Genomic DNA, 15,340 nt, shown 5'->3' on the forward strand with positions numbered 1-15,340 from the left:
TGTGAAAATTTGAAAAAGATGTAATGATAAAATAAGATGAAATACTCTCTGAATCCAAACGATCCAAAAAATATGAGAGTCCAGCATTTTTTGCAGTGGCCAGGACACCCTGTTCAAAAATGAAAAAAAAAAAAAAAAAAAAAAAAAAAAAAAAAAAAAAGGCCTGTTCCAAAGGTCAAATAACGATGAAAATGGAAAATCCATAGGAAGCTTTTAGTACTTTAATCTAGCTCAATTGTTCAGGATAAGGATCCTTTTGAAAGCAAAATAATAGTATTCACTTAATATAAAAAGATCCAAATATATTTATCACTCAAATTGTCAATATAACATGAAACGATTAAAATCTTTAATTTTTTTTTGTTAAATTTATAGTATTTAGAGAATCACGTTGTCATCACAAGGGATTCAAGGAAATAAAAAGGATTACCTCTCGTTGTACTGTTGTGTACTTCAAATAAAAAAAAAAAAAAAAAGCCTATGTAATAACAATCAATTTGTTCACTCTTCCCAAAACATAATCTTCATCAATTTGTTCAAAGAAAAAAAACATTTGTTTTCACAATTCCTATCATCTTATCAAATCATTACAATTTTTTCAATTTTCTAAATAAAATAAAATAAACAATTCAATTTTTTCAAATATTAAAATAAAAATAATATTAAAAATATATATTTTAATGATATTTTATTCAACTTTTAACTTTGATCAAGTGAAATATGAGAAACCAGCAAGCATCAACAACCAATTAGCAAATGAAAAGTGGCTTGTCATCCTTCAACTTATCATCATCCTTTCATTATCCTTCAATGTGAAAATAAATGATTTAGAGTCTATTTCTCAACCAATAATTTGATAGCTCACAAAGGAATGATGATTATAAGGGAATGGTGAATAGGATTATTCTTAACAAACGGTATAATATATATATATATATAGATGAATATATGAAAGAAGACCCATTAAAACGACCTAAATTTAGGATTTATCATCAGTTCTTCTCCACATCATTCACACCTAAATTTTCGACCAGCTTATGGTTTTGATTCATGGGTAAAAGAAACTAACAGCTGCATCGCCATCAAAGTCACGAAATGAGCGATACCGTGCCTAGCTAAGAACAATATGGCTCAAATTGTATTATATAGAGTCTTTAAACTATAATATCTGGCAAAAATGTCCAACAACAAGGTGAAAGGCCTCCTGAAAGGCCTACGATACATTTCTCAAATATTTGGTGAGTAATTATACCTCTCTCTCCTCCTCAGTTTCTGCACAATTTTTCTTTAATTTCCTTCAATACAATGTAAGACTATATTAAGGTGTTGTTCAGATGGTATTACTGATGGAGTTTATATACGTTTTCTTTTCCTTCAATTGCATATATTTTCAGATAATGAAAAAGAAGCTGAAATGCAGATTGGCTTACCCACAGATGTGAAGCATGTCGCTCATATAGGATGGGATGGTCCATCTGTAAATTCTCCGACCTGGGTAAAGTTTCTTCCTCTGTTTTTCCATCCCTTTTTGTTTCCTGCAAGAATCTTTGATCACGATTCTCATGATGTCGGCCATGTTCTCATCATGAATTAATGCAGATGAATGAACTTAAATCGCCTTCTGGATTTTCTTCAGGATCGTTAAGTCTCCCTGAAGATCACATGATAGACAATAATGGTATAAAATCAAACCGATTCCCCAATTTATAATATATATACATACTTCATCTATGAAGATTACTAGAAATGATTCATATTTGTATTGGTTTGATGTTTTTGTCTTTGATTGATGAATCTTAAAGCTTTCTACCATTTTCGCTTTGTTTTCAAAGGTTATTTTGATTATTAGATAGGATCAATATACGCCATCATTAACATTAATGTTAACTGTTTCCACCTCCCATGCATGTTCATTAGTTGCATAAGCAAATTGCACCTACGTAGATTCATGCATGCAAAGTGATATTTGACGTTAGACCTTCTTTTTTTAATACATCTACATGATTATTGTGTTGATCCAAACTAACCAAGATTCAGGTAGGAGAAGTGCAGGGGCTCCAAATTCTCCTACCAAAGAGTTGTCGGAAACGCCGAGGTCATCGCGACGCCAATCATCATCATCATCAGCAATCGATAGTGTCACCGAGTCCCCTAATAGGGGAAAATTAGAAAAGCCAAAACAATCGAGAAAGTCATCTAAAAGTTCTATCGAGAACTCACCTGATGGCACCAAAGTTACCCAAGTCACCTGGTTACCCTCAGATTCCAACCAAGCTGAGAGCGTGTCACCAGCACACAGCCTTCCAGATATCCCTAAAATGGCTAGACGAAAGAAATCAAAGGACCATTCTCTTAGTAATGGGTCAAAAAAATCATCAAGATTAAAATCTCAAGATTCTCCTGAGACATGTCAATCTTCATTTTCTCATGCTGAGATATATCAATCTCAATTCTCAGATCCAGGACCTGGATCTGAATCTATATCCACATAAAAATAAAAATAAAAACAATGAACTTTATCCACATGCAGCCTTATGAGGAGGATGAGGCACAAAAGGGATTCATTAATGTTGTGTATATTGAAGGTTTGTTGTACTTTACACATTAATTGGTAGCTAGAATAGATTCTTAGTTGAGATCATTTCTCTATTTTTCCACTCTTTTTCTTCTTCATGGAGCCATGATACACAACAATTATTGGATCTAACTCTTTTTTCTTTTAATCCTGTGTCGAATATGTTATTTCTTGGTTTTCGCATTTTTTTTTCTAGCTTGATGAGATCTGAATCGAAACAATTTCGTTTGGATCTCACACGAAATGTATCAACCTTGCAATTGTCAGTCAAATCTAAAATTCCCACCGTGTTAAGTGTTTTTTTCCCCATTACGAAATTGTTACAGGTTTATATATATAAAAACATATATGCTATTGAGTTGCTTACAAGTTCCAATCAAAAAGGGAAAGGAATTGAGTAGCAAGAATTGCATAGCAATTTGAGTGCATCTTTGGTCCACATTTGGTATATAAACAAAGATGAAAACAGTTGTCTCATCAAAAAATATTCAAATTAAACTATTTATAATTTATATATAATTTATTTATATATAGACTATTATTTTAAAATATAATTTATATATATTTATATATATAATTTATTTATATATCAAACTATTCTAAAACTCTTTCCAATATCTTGACTGATATAGTTCGATAATCAAAACTTTCGCCATATGAGCAGCCAGTACAGGGGGATTTGCTGTTGTCTCTATCCACCGATCTTTCTATTTATTTATTTTTTGTTTCGATCCTGATGATTTGTGCTCGATGTTGCCTCAAATCACACATCGGACAAAAGCATTTTTGAGGATGAAAAAGCCAAACACTATCCTTTCCTAGCTCCGACCAAAAAGTAAAAGAAGCAAAAAATTCTCTCTACAAACAACAAATATACTAATAGAAGCACGCACACAATTGGGTCCCAAAAAATAAAAAGCAGCAAACTAATGCACTAAATTTGCAAACCCATGATATAAAACCATACTATATATGCAATTATCTCTTCACAAAATACCATAATTACATAATTTCTCATTCTCCTCCAACAAACACACCCAAATATTCTTTTTCCAAATCAGTGTTAACCTGTTCATTTTGTTAGCCCCTAATCTCTGTCTTTAAAACTCTATCCTAAGTATTAATCCAGCAAAAGATAAACAAACAAAAATCCAAGAAACAAAAGTAGCATATCATGAGGAACAAGAAGCCGTGAATTAGAACCCCCAGTGACAAGGACAGCATTGGGAATGACTGGTTTGTTGCTGCAGACCTTCAATTGCCCCCAAGTGGCCTTACCATTAGAGCCCAATCCCTCATCCACACAGAGTTCTGGGTTCCCTGCCAGCTTTAGTTTCAGCTTCCCACCAAATTTGGCTGGGAACTTGGCAGAGAATGGGACTCTTCCACTCAAATTGTTGTTCTCCAGATTGATTTCACTCACAGACTCCAATAGGCCAAACTCCACAGGCACAGTCCCTTCAAGATTGTTGTTGTCAAGACCCAAGTAACATAAGTTTCTCAAATGCACACCCATGGAAGCCGGGATGTTCCCAACCAGGCCAGCGTTTGAGAGCCCGACCCCCAAAACACTCCCGAGCTCTTCCCAAATTTCCGGAATCTGCCCTCCCAGTAAATTCCCACTCAAGTACACTTCCTTCAATCTGGGCATTTCCCCTAAGATTAATGGAATCCCATAATTGCCAAAATGGTTGTAGCTCAGGTCCAAGAACTCCAGACTCTGTAGTCTCCTTAAATCCTCTGGGATTTTGCCAAAGAGTCCATTGTAGCTCAAATCCAGCTTCAAGAGCTCCGTTAGATTACCCAGAGTGTCAGGGACGTCTCCATCAAAATGATTATGACTCAGGTCAAGAACCTTCAGATTCTTCAGCTTGGACAGATTCCAAGGGACCCCACCGCTGAGTTGATTTCTCGAGAGCGTAATCTCTTCGAGTTTAACCAAATCACCAACCACGTTTGGGATATCCCCATAGACTCCGTTTCCTGTCATAACGACCCTTCTTAAGTTTGTGTAGTTCTGGATTATGCCACTGAGAGGCCCGACTAAAGATGGGTTATCGACGAACACGAGCTCTTCGAGGGTGGACAAGAAACTCGGTGAAGCGACATGAGGAAACGAAACACTCTGCGTTGCATTGTTGAAGCATTTGTAGAAGAAGAGCTTGCGGAGAAACTTGAAGGAGGTGAAGAGGAGTGGGTCGAGGGCCGAGAACTCAGGGGAACAAGGCGGGTTGGGAGCGTAGTCCGAGACGTACCCGAAGCTGAGCTCGGTGACATGGACCGTTTCGTTGGCCTCATCTTCATCGTTAGAGAAGAAGTCGCAGACGACGCCGTGCGGGGCGGAGGAGCACAAGTCGTCGGAGAAGAGGGAGCGCCAGGCGATGGTGGGGTTGATGGAGTGGAGGACCCGATAGACAGCGTCTTGCTCGGCCGGGTTCAGCAGAGGTTGCTGCTGATGCGAAACAATGACAAGAGACAGTAGTGTCGACAGGAAGACGAGAGAAAAACCAGAAACTGGATGGAACAGAGCCATTGTTGTGGAGAAGGGTAAAGCAGGTGAGAAGATTTGAAGGTTTTGTTGGAGTATAAGTATAATAAGATCTAGTGAGAGAGGAAGAGATCAGAGTTTATGGAGAAGTGGAGAAAGGACAGGTTCGGCTACAATGGTGAGAAAAAGAGAGGAGGGAAGGAGGGAGGGAGAGTGGGGTTTCTCAGGCACTTAGCATGAGAGGAAATAGTTGGATCATTGAGATTTTGAGGGCACTTGGTTCCGTTTGCTGTTGTTAGTGGCAGCAGCCTGTCTCTGCTCTCTGTTTCTGCAGCAGATTTTGTGTCCTATTTTTACCGATCTGGTCTTGTTTGGACTGTGTTGCTGTACTTCCACTTAAACCATTTGAGCATTCTCCTCTCTATTAATAGGAGTATAAATTTTTCTTAGATGGGAAAAAAAATTAGGATAGTAATATCTATAATTATTTACATAATTTTATTTTAAATAATAATTTTTTTTATAAAATAATAAAAATATAATGTTAAAGATAAATTCTAAATGTACCAATCTTTTATCCGTTTAGTTACATAAATAAGATGAAATAAGATGTTTTAAATAATAATAAATAAAATATTATCATAATATAATTTTTAATATTAATTTTGTATCAAGATTTAAAAAAAATTAAATTATTTATTATATTTTATATAAAAATTTAAAAAAATTATAATAATTAGTTTATATGAGATGAGATTTTTTTTTAATTAATCAAGCGGAAAGCAAATCATTTAAAAGATGATATCATTCTCACATATAAAAATTATGGTAATTAATTTATTTTATTTAATGATTAAGAAAATATTTTTAAATAATATTTGAATTTTTTAAATTCAAATATGAGAAAAGAATAAAAAAAAAAGTGGAATTGCCTAGTGGACTGTAGCAACATCCTTGAAAAAATTATTTTTTTACACCTTTTTTTTTTAAAATGATGAATCCACATTTCATAAAATGTGTACCAGACTTTAACTTTAAAACTTGTATATTTCATTGTTCATAATAAAATAATATCGACTCAAAACATATATATATACATTAAAAAAATTACTCGTTTAAAAGTAAATTCATTATTTTTATGATAAATACATAATTTTAATTTAATATTTATATTATAAGAACATAATTATTAGCCATATTTACGACATGACTTCTTTTACACGCAATTACAAGACAATCGCTGTCAATGGAAAACCGATGAGGCTGATACGGTTCCTGGAAAGCAACAAAAGAATAATTTGGGAAAGCAATAAGGGCATAATAGACTTTCCATAGAAGACCGTACATCTTCACATTTTGCTTTTTTAATAAATTTCAAATACTTGTGTCGGGATAACCAGATGCTGTGTAAAACATCCCTAAACTTCGGACACCTTCTGCTTAAAAAAAAGATCCAAACGGCCAAGAGTCCGGCATGTTCCTTCTAAACCGCTCGAACTTTAACTCAATCCCAAGACGCTAGGACCGGTTTCCTATACAGAAAACTTGGCAGCCGACAATTACCTGCGGACAAAGGCAGCCGTGAGCCGACAAGGACGCGCCGCAGCCGCCGGGTAGCTGTCCTATGAAAGAGACGTGTAGCTGACCCAGACGAGACTGTCACGGACGACGTGTCTTAACTTTGCTGGACTGGTAGTGACACGTGGTGATGTACCGAATATTGTTTCCTGAAAATGACAGAACATGCCAATTCTGTTTACAGGCGGGTCATTTGTGGGCCAATCGGATAGCCCGAATCCTTGCTGTTATTGGCAGTGCCGGGACCACGACCGCACTTTTCAACCTTCGCTCGGGTGTTTTTAAGGAAGGGCTTTGCTACATACAGTCGGGAAATGCAGTCGACGTACAGTCGGTTATATGAAATGAATAAAAAAAAATTATAAAAAAATTATTTTATATTCAAGAAGACCTACATGAATTATAAAAAATTATAAAAATAATTTTTTTTTTCATGTAGGTCTCGTATTAATTTTTTTTTACAGCCGACTGCATAAATCATTTCTATTTAAGGAATAATCGTAAAAGAATAATGATATATATAACTTGAAATATGGGTAGGATTTTTATTTATTCACTTTTTTAACAAAATGTTTATGTATTTGGAGTTCTTGTTAAAATTTTAGAACATCTTTACTCGGTTATTCATCTCTATTTTTATAATTTAATTCAAAATTATATTTTTTTAAATTTATTCTTAAATTTTATTCACCTTTTAAAAATATTATACATTTCATTCTTTATCCCTATTTCTATTCTATTAAATAATATTTCTTTATTTTTTTATTACTTTTTTTTTCTCTCTTCCATTTACATCTTAACTACTAACTATTTTGTCTTATTATCTTTTTTTCAAATATCACTTTCTACTAAATATTTATATGATTTTGACTACCCAATACAGTATTTTTTTAAACCAAAATTCGTATTATAAAAATAATAAATTGTTTTTTAAATTAATGCATTTTCTAACGTGATGAAAATTTTTTTTAGAAGAGTACTCTTTATCAATTTCTCTAAGGAGGATCCGTAGTCACGTATTGACGATATAATTTTTTTAATTGGCTGTAACGGTAATATTTTCTGTCATTTCTTCAACAGTAATTTTTTTGTCCTTTTTCTAACAGTAGTATTTTTTGCCCTTTTTCCAACGATAATATTTTTTATCTTTTCTCTAACAGTAACTTTTTTTATCTTCTCTCAAACAGTAACATTTTTTGTTTGTGGTGTAACGATAACTTTTTCATCTATAAATATGCATATTGCTAACATTCACATTTTCACAAACTCAAGTCTCATTTCATTTATAGAAAAGAGATTCTATTCTATCATTTGATCTCTCACTCCCTTCATCAAATGGCTCGTATATTTTTTCGCAAATTATTAACATACGTATCCTCTGAAGATGATAGCGATGTTCATAATGAGGAGGTCAATGGACAGTCATTGAGGCATCGTAGCAATAGCCAACATCGTAAGTTTATTCAGCGTGATCATGCCCAGGGGCACGAGTGCCTATTTCATGATTATTTCGCAGAAAATCCAGTATATCCCTCGAATCTATTTCGAATGAGATTTCAGATGAGTCGTCCCCTATTTCTTCGTATTCTAAACGAGGTAGAGTCTTATGAGCCGTACTTCATACAGAGAAGAGATAATACCTGAAAACTCGATTTATTTTCTATGCAAAAAATAACCGCAGCACTTAGAATGCTAGCGTATGGGATTACTGGAGATTTTATGAATGAATACATACGTATTGGTGAAAAGCACCGCAATGGAGAGCCTAAAAAAATTCTCTGAGACAATAGTAAGTGTTTTTTTAGATGAATATCTGCGATCTCCAAATTCTAATGATATAGCCTGATTGCTGCTAGTTGGTGAACAACATAGATTCCTAAAAATGCTTGGAAGCATTGATTGCATGTATTAAAAGTAAAAAAATTGTCTTGCAGCCTGGAAAGGTATGTACTCTGGCCACATCTGTGAACCAATTATTATTTTAGAAACAGTTGCTTCATATGATCTTTGGATATGGCATGCATTTTTTGGTATGCCCGGTTCACATAACGACATTAATGTTCTAGAGAGATCTTTTATTTTTACGAAATTTGCCCAAGGGCATGTTCCTCCAGTCAATTACACTATCAATGGCAACGACTACACTATGTGGTATGTGCTTGCGGACAATATTTATCCCAAGTGGCAAACTTTTGTGAAGACAATTCCATCACCACGATGGAACAAGAAAAAAATTTTGTGAAAGCACAATAATCTGCAAGAAAAGATGTCGAGTGTGCATTCGGAGTACTTTAACAACGATTTGCTATCATTCGTGGACCTTCCCGAATGTTCAAAGCGAATGAACTAATAAATATAATGAAAGTATGTATTATTTTACATAATATGATCATTGAAGATGAACGTGATGATAGTGAGAGTCTGAACATTGAGTATGATCAACTTGATGATGATCTCCCGGAATTGTCACGTAATCATACAATTGAGCTTACGGACTTCATCCAGCGTCATCATCATATTAGAGATAGCTCGGTACATCATCAATTCCAAGAAAATCTAATTGAACATCAATGACTATTATATTCCCAACATTAGCCATGTTGCATTCAAACTATGGGATTTCCTTCATGTTATTTACTTTTATGTTTGAGTTAATTTGCTTTGCATTTGTATTTCCTTAATGTTATAAGTGACTATGTTAATGGTAAAACTCTTTTATTAATGTATTTTCTTGAGTATAATCGCACAATCTATATTTGAAAATTTTATTTTTAATTATTTTTAAATTGTAATAACATATCACTTGCACAAAATATATTAAGGGACAATCCAACAAATGCTGAAAAATATTTACACATGCTTTTTACACATATATCATTGTTCAAAACATAAAATAAGAAATACAACTGGAAATGGTAATAATCGCGCAATCAATGTTCAATCTTCTGCAGCATTGAGTCTCGCCATGATTTCCCTCTAGAGTTGCTGGAAATATAACTGTTGCATTTCAGGCATGGCATTCACGTCCATAATCATAATGCGCTGATCTTGATCTTTCAACGCGAGCTCCATTTTCTACTCTCCAACCTCAACCTTTCGTCCTCTTGACAAATTTTATTGAGCTCTTTTTCCCTCTCAATTACCATCTTCTTGGCCTCCAACCTCAGTCATTCATTCTCAAGACGTAATTTTTTTCCTCTTTTTCCTTGTCATACTCTATCTTCTCAGTCTTAAGGCGATAAAACTCTTTCTCCTTAGCGCGTGACTTCTCCAAAAGAGTATACTTCATCTTCCTGAATTGGAAATTTTCCTCTGCTTGCTTGCCTTGAGCCTTTCGTTTCCTTTCTCAGCTTTCCTTCCAATTGGTCGGTCCAATTCAATAATTTCATTCTCTATGACATTATCCATCTCCATATCAAAAACTGAATCAACTGTAGCGCCAGAACATCGAGTTGGGTCGGAGATGGGGACATCGTCTTCATTCGTTTTGGATCCTCCTTTGTGGCGCGCCAAATCCACTTAGATTGGTCCTTCAACAGCTGTCAATAATGCTCGAACTAGAATGAGCATTTTTATAGCGCTTGATACATAATTTTGGCCTTGTCAAACTTGCATGGGAAAAAAACTCAATGTTAAAGCCATTTTGTGGGAGACAATAAATTTTAGAGTAAAACAAATAAGTATTTGAAAATTCTACCTTATCTTGGTCGGTCATGCCACTTTAATTTAATCCTTCAACTTAGGCTAGTTTTGCACAAAATTTGTTTGTGGCCTTTTGGATAACCGACTATCAATGAATTAAAAATTTATTGTCCGCTCATGGCTGGTTTCTTTAAATTGTTGTAAGTACTCAAAATTTTTTTTTCTAAAGTTGGGAGTGTTTTGATCTGTTCCCTAGACAACATCAAAACTACAATTTAGCCACGTGGAGATAAGTAACTTGTCTTAATCGAGGGTGAAATTCGCACCCTTGACTAATTTCCTATTGCCGATAGGCTCATTAGATGGTAGGGGTGGAGAGTCATCAAGGGTCAACAAAGATGTTCCACTTTCCCCATCGTAAGTAGAGTTAAATTGAGGATCTTGACTAAGGAGGTTGATGAAATACATATGTCCAAGGTCTTGTAAATCCATTTCTAAAATATGAATGAAATGTTAGAACAATTTCACTTGGAAGTTTGGGGTTTAGTTGGGGTTGCCGCCGGCTCAGGAACCGAATGGTGACAGCTGGAAAAATTCCACCACCCACTCAAGGCTGCAACTACCAGTTGCTAGTATTTGTTGGTCATCCGGGTTACCTAGCCATTGAGAAAATGACAACAATTCTCTGCATCCCCACATATTGTTGTCGTCATCACAGCCGAGGGGGTTTAGTTTACATATTATTTTTCTATAACAATATAATACAAAACACCAACCAAACAGCATGCAAATTACAATAATGCTAAATAATAGCATCCTCATCCGATTTACTAATATATAGAATATATTAATAAGACAAAAGGCTCAGAATGGTGTAAATATTGACAACATGCATAAGTAAGAAGCCTCCTGTTCTAATGTCTGCAAAACCTCACCCGAACCTCAATTGCCTTTTGTGGAAAGTACCACAAACTGCAATATGGTCATCCAGGTGAAGATTACCCCGCCATATCGATGGGGCCCCATTAACACTTGTGACTTAACCCACACTATAACACCATCATCACAGCCTAACAACAGCCCCCTCTCCCAAGAGATATGAAACACTGCAAATAACCCAATAACACAGAATAAATTACCCTCTAGAAAGAGCAATGAAAGTGTTGTTACCTAAAGTCAAATTAAATAATGACCACATGTACAACATCTCAAGTCATGTTGAACCAATAAAATATAAAGGTTGAAAACAAAAATGTAACTAAAATTATATCATGAATTTTCTCACTCAAACCAATAAATATAACACCATTAATTCCATCACTGACAAAACTTAATTTCTGATTCTATATTGAATCAAAACAATTAAAGATTGTTGGGTTATGAAATCATGATAACAGATGGATTTACACAAGTAGCAGAGACCTATTTAGTTCACGCACGGCAAATTCCACTAAAAAGGTAATAAAAAAGGGCCATACAATGAAGAGTATATAAAATAAAAAGGGTCAGACAGATGGTATACATTAGAGAAAACTAAACATGCACGACTAATACACTAGCAGAGGCCTTATATTTTATTGTCATTACTGTTTAAGCACAATAAAATAGTATGAATAAAATACTAATGATGATCTTACTTTAAGAAAAAAAAGTAGATTGTTACATGGCCAATTCACAGCTAGAATGAAGCAATACAAGACTGGATATTTTGTCAAAGACAGCACCAAAATAAGAAAAAAAGTATCGGGTTACATAGTCAATATCACAGGAATCGATTGAAGAAGTATCACAGCTGGGTTTTTTTGGCAAAGACAACACCTAAATAGAACATCTAATATATATATATATATATATCTTAGAAGAGCTATATATATAGCTATAAAAGAAATGCCCAAAACAACATGACTACCCAAAATACAAATCATCATTTCTATTATAAAAGTTTATGTATTCTCAAAAGCATTCGGATTAGGAACATGAGCTAGAGAGATTGGTGACCTCTTTTAATTATTTTCACAAATAACCTAAGGAGTAAACAAAGTAGGCAGTGAACAAGAAAAAGCAAAGCAATTTAAAAGGAAAAAATTTAAAAGCAAGACAGTGAACAAGCTAGCCACAATTTAAAGGAATTTTTTTTTTTAAAAAATATGAACAAGAACTACAAGGAAAAGCAAAGCAATGTAAATGTTAAAGGCGGAATCTGCAATTTCAAAAAAACAAATGGAAAAAAACAATCACTTAAACCACAGGAAGGATAACATTCTAAACAGAAAGATAACATTCAAACATATTTTAAAATAGTATGGAGTAGAGATAAGGCACAATAATTTAGTGAAAATTGGAAATGCATTAAGCATGATCAAGAGGCACAACAATAGACTCGGTTCAGATTTCAAGAGGCTCTCAAATGAAATGTAAACAACAATTTACACAAATAGCAATTTACACAAACTTCCAAATTTATAATTTTTTTTCAAGCTACTAAATTCTCCATAGAACCACACTGAAGGGCAATTAAAATTACTTCAACATAAGAGAGGCTCTCAAATGAGGAGAGGATATTGACCAACAAAATCACCAGAAGATAAATATATAGGAAGGACGAAATCACAAATGGAAAGCAGTACTGAACCAACATCTTACAGTTTAGGAATTAGAATACAAAGTAATGTATCCCAACCTTGAAATCAAAGAGCAGTTAGCATACAATTATCGAATACACATGAAACATCAAGTTCTCTCATATTTCAGCAGTTAGCATACAATCACATAAACAACTCCCCTTTTAAGAGTCTCGTAAGAAACCCCCTCCAGATAGTTTAACTTTTCACTAGTTATTTCACAACACCAAAGCAACTCACTCCCCTTAACTCACTTGTGAATATTAACATCAATTCCTCAGTTGATTTTTGCTTTCAATAACTCAATAGCAGAAGCAAATAAAGAAGATGAACGAACTGTAACTGGAAAGATCACTAAATCCCCCAAGAAGTTACGAGATTACACATGAAAGATGCACAATTTATTTCCAGCAATCATACATATTAGAGCAACGATTGAGACTAACATTTATAGCAAAAAACCACATCCATAAATCCTCATCCAACTGAATATCAAAGCAATGATTGAACAAAAACCACAAATCGAAAAAATGTCCAAAATCATCAATGTAATCAAAAGAAATATCCATGTGAAATCGAAAAATCCAACGCACCAAATCCACTAAATTCTCCTCCAAAACCAATAGTCCAATGCACCAAACAGTCAAAAATGTGAAAGAGCAATTGCTTGTTTTTTATTTGCTCAAAGTCTATCAGGTTGGTGTTGAGAATAGATCAGGGATGGCGTCGGGAGGAAGAAAAATAGGAAGAGAGCAACAGAGAAAGAGAGATAAATGAAGGGAAAAATATTGGAAAAAATGAGGGAAGAGAGTTACTCGGCGGGAGATTTTTGATTTTCACTTATAGACCTTGTGTATGGCTTAAAATGCATGATATACAAACATGCATCCGGATATATATATATATATATATATATATATATATATATATATATATATATATATATATATATATATATACATATTAAAATTTTAAGGTGGACAAGTTTTGAACATTTCGTTTGAAAAAACAAAAAAGTGATACTTATCATGAAAAAAATGATTTTTTTTTTTTTTAATGTGGATATCAAATATACTCAACTTTTAAAAAAAAAAAAATTATTGCATATTTTAAGACTATATATATACTCGGGTGTACACGCAAGTCCAAACCTAAAGTAATTAGAATTTATTATAAAGTAATGTTATATTTTATATTCTAATCTTACTTTCATCTTATTATATAAGATATGACATATTTATCATCATTGAATAATAAATACTCATCTAATAAAATATCATTTAATTGTGATAAATGTGTCACATCTTACATAATAAAATGAGAATGAAATTATAATGTGGTGTAGAAAATTTTTCCTTATTATCTATTTACCATTGCATGTACTATAATGGTTCAAAGGGATTGCAACGACTATGGTATAAAGCCGCCCATGGAGGAAAGATTAACCCATGTTTAAAAAAAGAAAACAAATAAAGAAACGCCTCCACGAATCAAAAGGGGCTTAGAAAGTCTCCTACATAAATAAAAATATAACTATAAAATTCTAATTTGTAAATAAGATTAAATCAAATTTTAAAATAAAAAAATTATACTCAAAGTGTCACCTTTGTCCACAAAACATGTTGAGCCGCGTGGACCAAATTAATAAAATACTAAAATGTGAAGTTGCATTGTTTTATTTTATGCACTTCCAAATTTGAATAATGTTAGATACACATATGAATTGTGTAAGTGTTGTTCACTCCTTATAAAAAGAAGTGTAGTCTACCATTAAAATTAAAACCATCAAGATCAAAGATCATGATTAGGTAAAAAGAGTAATGCTAGATAAATTCATAGAGAGTGCAAGTGCAGTGTAATTTTTTTTAAAAAAAGTGAGATTTATTATTAAAAAATTAATTTTTTTAATATATAAGTTTTTTATTTACTCATTTTTTTCAAAATGATTGCATAATATTTATGTACTCTACGATTGTAAATATCATTTGTCATGTGAAAATTATATTCTCAAGTTGTAGGTAAAACATGCACGCCAAACAATCAAAGCTTTTGTGACTGTATTTTTCATAATCGTAAGAAAAATAGTTTGTACAAATTTTAAATAGAGAAACCACATGCAAGTCATGATAAAAAAGTAGATCCCACATTTTAAAAGTGTAAAAGAAATGAGCTTTGCTACTCATAAGCCCATATACCACACACCACATAATTTTTTATTTTTTTTATTTTTTAAATTTTATTTAATTTTATTCTTTTTAAAATAATAGAATTCTTCTATTAATCATCCATATACTATACATTTGGTAAGAGAAAAAAATTAAAAAAATAATAAAAAGAGTGGTATATGGTGTATGAGGCTTATGAATAGAATTTTTCGAAAGAAATTATTCCCATGCCTTCGCGAGCTTTTACTATACAAGTATATACATGCTTAAT

General features: G+C 33.3%; 2 protein-coding genes across 2 annotated transcripts; one reads left to right on the plus strand and one right to left on the minus strand.

The window, feature by feature from the left end:
- The first annotated feature begins 144 nt into the window (after positions 1 to 144).
- On the plus strand, positions 145 to 2,862 carry LOC122305363 (CRIB domain-containing protein RIC6-like). The gene is made up of 4 exons (XM_043117843.1): positions 145 to 1,238; positions 1,395 to 1,495; positions 1,600 to 1,678; positions 2,038 to 2,862. Exons 1-4 carry the CDS (start codon positions 1,178 to 1,180, stop codon positions 2,490 to 2,492), a joined length of 696 nt encoding a protein of 231 aa, XP_042973777.1. The 5' UTR covers positions 145 to 1,177; the 3' UTR covers positions 2,493 to 2,862.
- Positions 2,863 to 3,529: 667 nt separating this feature from the next.
- On the minus strand, positions 3,530 to 5,459 carry LOC122305364 (piriformospora indica-insensitive protein 2-like). The gene has a single exon (XM_043117844.1). It carries the CDS (start codon positions 5,106 to 5,108, stop codon positions 3,696 to 3,698), a length of 1,413 nt encoding a protein of 470 aa, XP_042973778.1. The 5' UTR covers positions 5,109 to 5,459; the 3' UTR covers positions 3,530 to 3,695.
- Between the last annotated feature and the right edge of the window lie 9,881 nt (positions 5,460 to 15,340).

Source organism: Carya illinoinensis, chromosome 3, assembly GCF_018687715.1.
Source record: "Carya illinoinensis cultivar Pawnee chromosome 3, C.illinoinensisPawnee_v1, whole genome shotgun sequence".
NCBI lineage: Eukaryota > Viridiplantae > Streptophyta > Magnoliopsida > Fagales > Juglandaceae > Carya > Carya illinoinensis.

Excerpts from the sequence above, each read along its gene's own strand:
- LOC122305364 (XM_043117844.1), bottom strand. The coding sequence starts at position 5,108 with ATGGCTCTGTTCCATCCAGTTTCTGGTTTTTCTCTCGTCTTCCTGTCG.
- LOC122305363 (XM_043117843.1), top strand. The coding sequence starts at position 1,178 with ATGTCCAACAACAAGGTGAAAGGCCTCCTGAAAGGCCTACGATACATT. Across the intron at positions 1,239-1,394 it reads ATACATTTCTCAAATATTTG|ATAATGAAAAAGAAGCTGAA; the intron begins GTGAGTAATTAT and ends ATATATTTTCAG. Across the intron at positions 1,679-2,037 it reads TCACATGATAGACAATAATG|GTAGGAGAAGTGCAGGGGCT; the intron begins GTATAAAATCAA and ends ACCAAGATTCAG.